Source organism: Hibiscus syriacus, unplaced genomic scaffold (genome assembly GCF_006381635.1).
Source record: "Hibiscus syriacus cultivar Baekdansim isolate YM2019G1 unplaced genomic scaffold, ASM638163v2 tig00110392_pilon, whole genome shotgun sequence".
NCBI classification, from domain to species: Eukaryota; Viridiplantae; Streptophyta; class Magnoliopsida; order Malvales; family Malvaceae; genus Hibiscus; species Hibiscus syriacus.
The window spans coordinates 728547-733080 of NW_024062720.1; the positions used below are offsets into that span (position 1 = coordinate 728547).

The following is a 4534-nucleotide window of genomic DNA, read 5'->3' on the forward strand; positions in this document are numbered from 1 at the left end:
AAAGTTGAGAAAAAAATAGTTATGACAATATATGATATCACTATAATTAAAATTTATAACTACAAATATAATTTGTCACAAAAACGTGAATAACATTATTTTTTTGTGACAATGTTTTTTGTAATAATTATTAACACTTATAGTTACAAAATTTGTCTTTATATGACTTTTTTGACACAAAAAAATATGAAGGGAAATCTTTGTGACAATAGATTTTGTCACTATCATTAAAACATATAACGACAAAAACTGTTTTTTTACTAAAACCTTGAATCTCATTATTTGTTGTGATAACTTTTTTTGTAACAATAATTATAGCTTATAGTTACAAAACATGTCACTATATGATTTTGTTTTTGTATAAAAAATTGGAGATAATTATTTGTGATTATACGTTTTGTCACTATAATTAAAATATATAATTACAAACAAAATTTGTCACAACAAATCTAAATCTCATTATTTGTTGTGATAATTTTTTCTATCATAGTTACCAAAACTTTTAGTTACAAAATTTGTCACTATATGCCTTTAATTTGGCGCCAAAAAATGAAGGGGAACATTTGTGATAAAAATTCGTAATAAAATTTATTTTGTCACCATATGTTACACATATTTGCTAATTGTGACAAATTATTATGACGATTTTAACTTTTTTTTCATAATTGTATATCTTTTGTTAATTTAATGCGACGATTATTTATTTTGTCACCAAAAAACTATTAATAGACAAAATTAATTTTAACAAAATTAGATTTGTCATAATAATAGAAATTTCTTGTAGTGTATGCATATACTTTGCATACCAAATAGGTAATATACTTCAACCTGCATATCCTTTTTATTTATTTATTTTGGATGAGATACGATAATACTCAAAGAAATGTTGTGAAACGCACAAAGTGTGTGGATGAGAGCTCCCCAATGACTCTTAGCAGGATTTGCTCTCAAATCCTCACCTCCAAATGCTCATCCACTCAACTTGAAATTTCCCTTTGTTTTTTTCTCTTTTTTTGTATGGTTTATCCATGCTACGTGTACCCCACTGTTTTCTTGTCAACTTTCGGTTTCATATATAAATCCTTTGGTATTTTCTTCATTGCCAATCTGTGTGTTTTTTTTCTTGCATTGAGATATACAGTAGAGTTTGAGCTTATCTCTTTAACTGGTTTCTCTGCAAGCACTGTGGTGCATAATCTGGTAACCTAAAGGGTATGCTTTTCTCTTCTTTTATTTCAATCTCTTTTCTTTACTTCGGTTTTTATTAATGATTCTTCTGTGATTCTCTTTACGTGATATTTCCTCATGTTCATGTTTTTTGTCATATGATTCTGTGTTTTGAATTTGTTTGCGTTATGTATTTTACGTTTTCCTCACTTCCTGCTTGTGTGATGATACTAAGAAACCGGTCTTACCTTAGTTCTTATTTTCTCGGGAAACAAACGAAATACAATTACCTTATTTAAGGCCTAATAGCAAACCACAGCTTGTGTTGTTAATGTTCAGCTCAATCCACCACATATTAGGATATGGCATGAGAGTTTAATCCTCCAAGTATATGAACAAGAAAACTTAAAAAGATTCGAATACATTCGTATCCGTCACTCACTCTTAACCAAGTCTGGGTGACATAGATTAACGAACCTTCATTTACTTACCTGGATTTGTATATAAAAGATCAAGAAAAAAAATGCAGACAGAAGACTAAAATTTAAGAGCAAAGATGGAGATAACCAATGTGAGTGAGTATGACGCAACTGCAAAGGAAAAGTTGCCAAAGATGGTGTATGACTACTATGCATCTGGTGCTGAGGATCAGTGGACATTGCAGGAGAACAGAAATGCTTTCTCGAGGATCCTGTGAGCTTGTCTATTCATCTTTTATTGCAAAACATCGTTAGGTTATTAGATATCCTTCAAATGACATCTTTATTCCTACAAATGCTTAGGTTTCGTCCTCGGATTCTTATAGATGTAAGCAAGATCGATCTGACTACCACCGTTTTGGGTTTCAAGATATCAATACCCATCATGATTGCCCCCACTGCCAGGCAGAAAATGGCTCATCCTGAAGGTATGGAACTTTAATTGAGTATCCTCCTTTTCACATGTATGCACTATTGGACATAAGCACTTCCTTCAAGAGCATTGCTATGTTTAACAATCTTGCTTTTGTAGCCTCTTTCATCATGGTAGATCTTATTGCATTTACAGGAAGAGTTGGAATTGGATCATATACATCATGTGTATATCTCATCAGTTTTTTTATCCATCATTAAACATGATTTAATATGAACCTTCATGGTTTCACTGAAAGCAATTTGATCGACAATCTAATGACGAGATCCCTCGATTTTTGACAGGGGAGTATGCAACGGCCAGGGCTGCATCTGCAGCTGGTACCATTATGGTTTGGCTTCAAACTCCAACTTTTTAATGTCAATGTTTTATACTGTTTACGAAGAAAATGAAGAGTCCAAGTAATATAGATCGTAAGTGCCAATCTTTGACAAAAGAATAAATGTGCTGTTTAAATGATTATTTCAGATACTATCCTCACGGGCCACTTCTAGTGTTGAGGAGGTTGCTTCAACAGGACCAGGCATTAGGTTTTTCCAACTCTATGTAAGTTTGAGATGATGTTCCTTAAAAACCAATAGTTTAATCTAACTATTCATTCATGGGGATAAGTTTTTTTATGTGATAACTGATCTCTTGTGTCCAACCTTCAGGTATACAAGGAGAGGAATGTAGTTGCACAGCTCGTGAAAAGAGCCGAAAGGGCTGGTTTCAAGGCAATTGCTCTTACAGTTGATAATCCAAGGCTCGGTCGCAGAGAAGCTGATATCAAGAACAGGTACCATTATCCCTTCAAATTCTCAATGTCCCTTCGAGCAGAAATATTTCATGTCGCAGTTAGTTGAACTTAGCATTATATTCTCTTACAGGTTCACTCTCCCACCATTTTTGACATTGAAGAACTTTGAAGGTTTAGACCTGGGCAAGATGGATAAGGTGAGTAGTCATTTTAATTGTTGCAACCTAGTAAATAACTTTATATTCTTTAAATTCCAATGATAAGATTATGTTTCTTCTAATATTTTAATTTGTTCATCTGAGCCATGCAGGCTGATAACTCAGGACTTGCTTCATATGTTGCTGGACAAGTCGATCCTACCCTCAGCTGGAAGGTATGTATATGCATGGTCCTCAGCTGAGGGTAGGATCGACTTGTCCAGCAATTACCAGCTTGCCAATTCTTGTGAAGGGTGTACTCACTGCTGAAGATGGTAAGAAGAGTTGAACTTCTCTTCTTCTCGGGCTATTTCCATAACATGTTCTGATTTTTAAACTACTTATGCTTCTCTCGCAGCAAGGATAGCGGTACAGGCTGGAGCAGCTGGTATTATTGTCTCCAACCACGGAGCTCGTCAGCTTGATTACGTTCCTGCCACTATCACGGCCCTGGAAGAGGTATGCCAAAGCTTTCAGACTTGTTCTAACATGAGAAAACAATACCAAAATAGCATTTTTGACAAATACTCCAATTCCAGGTTGTGAAGGCTGCACAAGGGCGGGTGTCGGTCTTCTTGGACGGTGGTGTTAGGCGTGGAACCGATGTTTTCAAAGCTTTAGCACTGGGAGCCTCTGGTATATTGTAAGTATAAGACTGCCTCATGGAAAGGCATTAGACATGCATTGCATTTTGGCGCAGTAGTTGAAAGTACTGCTTAGCATAGACAAAAAGTTCTCTGTCCTATACTGCTTAGCACTGGAAAGGCATTAGACATGCATTGCATTTTGGCACAGTAGTTGAAAGTACTGCTTAGCATAGACAAATAGTTCTCTGTGTTTTACTAAATGGCACAAGTTCTGAGTAGAGACTTGTCCTGTAATGGTCTTAATCCCAGATTGGACGACCGGTGGTGTTCTCATTGGCTTCTGAGGGAGAAGCTGGTGTGAGGAAAGTGCTTTCGATGCTTCGTGAAGAGTTTGAACTAACCATGGCGCTGAGTGGTTGTCGTTCCCTCAAAGAAATCACCCGTCAACACATTGTGACTGACTGGGACACTCCTAGAGGTCTTCCCGCCCCTAGGCTATAAATGCATGGCTCGAAGTATCAACATCTGAAACACATGGATCATATCTTTTCCTTTAAACTCCATCTTTTAACTTCCTTATCTATTTATTCTTTCAAAAATCAGTATCTCCTGATAACATGGATCACAACTTTTTCTTTATACTCTCATACCCTTTTCATATCACTTATACTTATCTCTGCTTACCAATCTTTATTGCATTTTTATAACTTCAATAAGCATCTCTGCTTGCACAAAACTTTACTCTTATAAAGCCCTTATTCAGATTACAATGCACATATTCCCTTTTTGTTATCTTAAACTTTTCTATCAATCCTTAACTTCTTTCAGACGTACAAATCCTTATCTCTTTCACTACCTCACATTTGCATGATCAAAATACACAATCATATCCAAATCCACACCATACTTGGTTAGCTTAACCTGACATCATC

The 4534-nt window shown here is 35.4% G+C and overlaps 1 protein-coding gene across 1 annotated transcript; it reads left to right on the forward strand.

Moving 5' to 3' along the window:
• The first annotated feature begins 1136 nt into the window (after positions 1–1136).
• Positions 1137–4143, forward strand: LOC120123372 ((S)-2-hydroxy-acid oxidase GLO1-like). The gene is made up of 12 exons (XM_039142280.1): positions 1137–1212; positions 1697–1860; positions 1950–2074; positions 2364–2410; positions 2548–2625; positions 2733–2857; positions 2949–3045; positions 3129–3195; positions 3240–3290; positions 3374–3474; positions 3555–3658; positions 3912–4143. The coding sequence occupies exons 2-12, from the start codon at positions 1724–1726 to the stop codon at positions 3961–3963; spliced, it is 984 nt and encodes a 327-aa protein (XP_038998211.1). The 5' UTR covers positions 1137–1212; positions 1697–1723; the 3' UTR covers positions 3964–4143.
• Positions 4144–4534: the final 391 nt, after the last annotated feature.

What these genes read in the sequence shown, in the direction of transcription:
- LOC120123372 (XM_039142280.1), top strand. Translation starts at nt 1,724, where the DNA reads ATGGAGATAACCAATGTGAGTGAGTATGACGCAACTGCAAAGGAAAAG. An exon ending in GAAGCTGATATCAAGAACAG is followed by an intron (nt 2,858 to 2,948) that starts GTACCATTATCC and finishes ATTCTCTTACAG; the next exon opens with GTTCACTCTCCCACCATTTT. An exon ending in CTGGGAGCCTCTGGTATATT is followed by an intron (nt 3,659 to 3,911) that starts GTAAGTATAAGA and finishes TCTTAATCCCAG; the next exon opens with ATTGGACGACCGGTGGTGTT.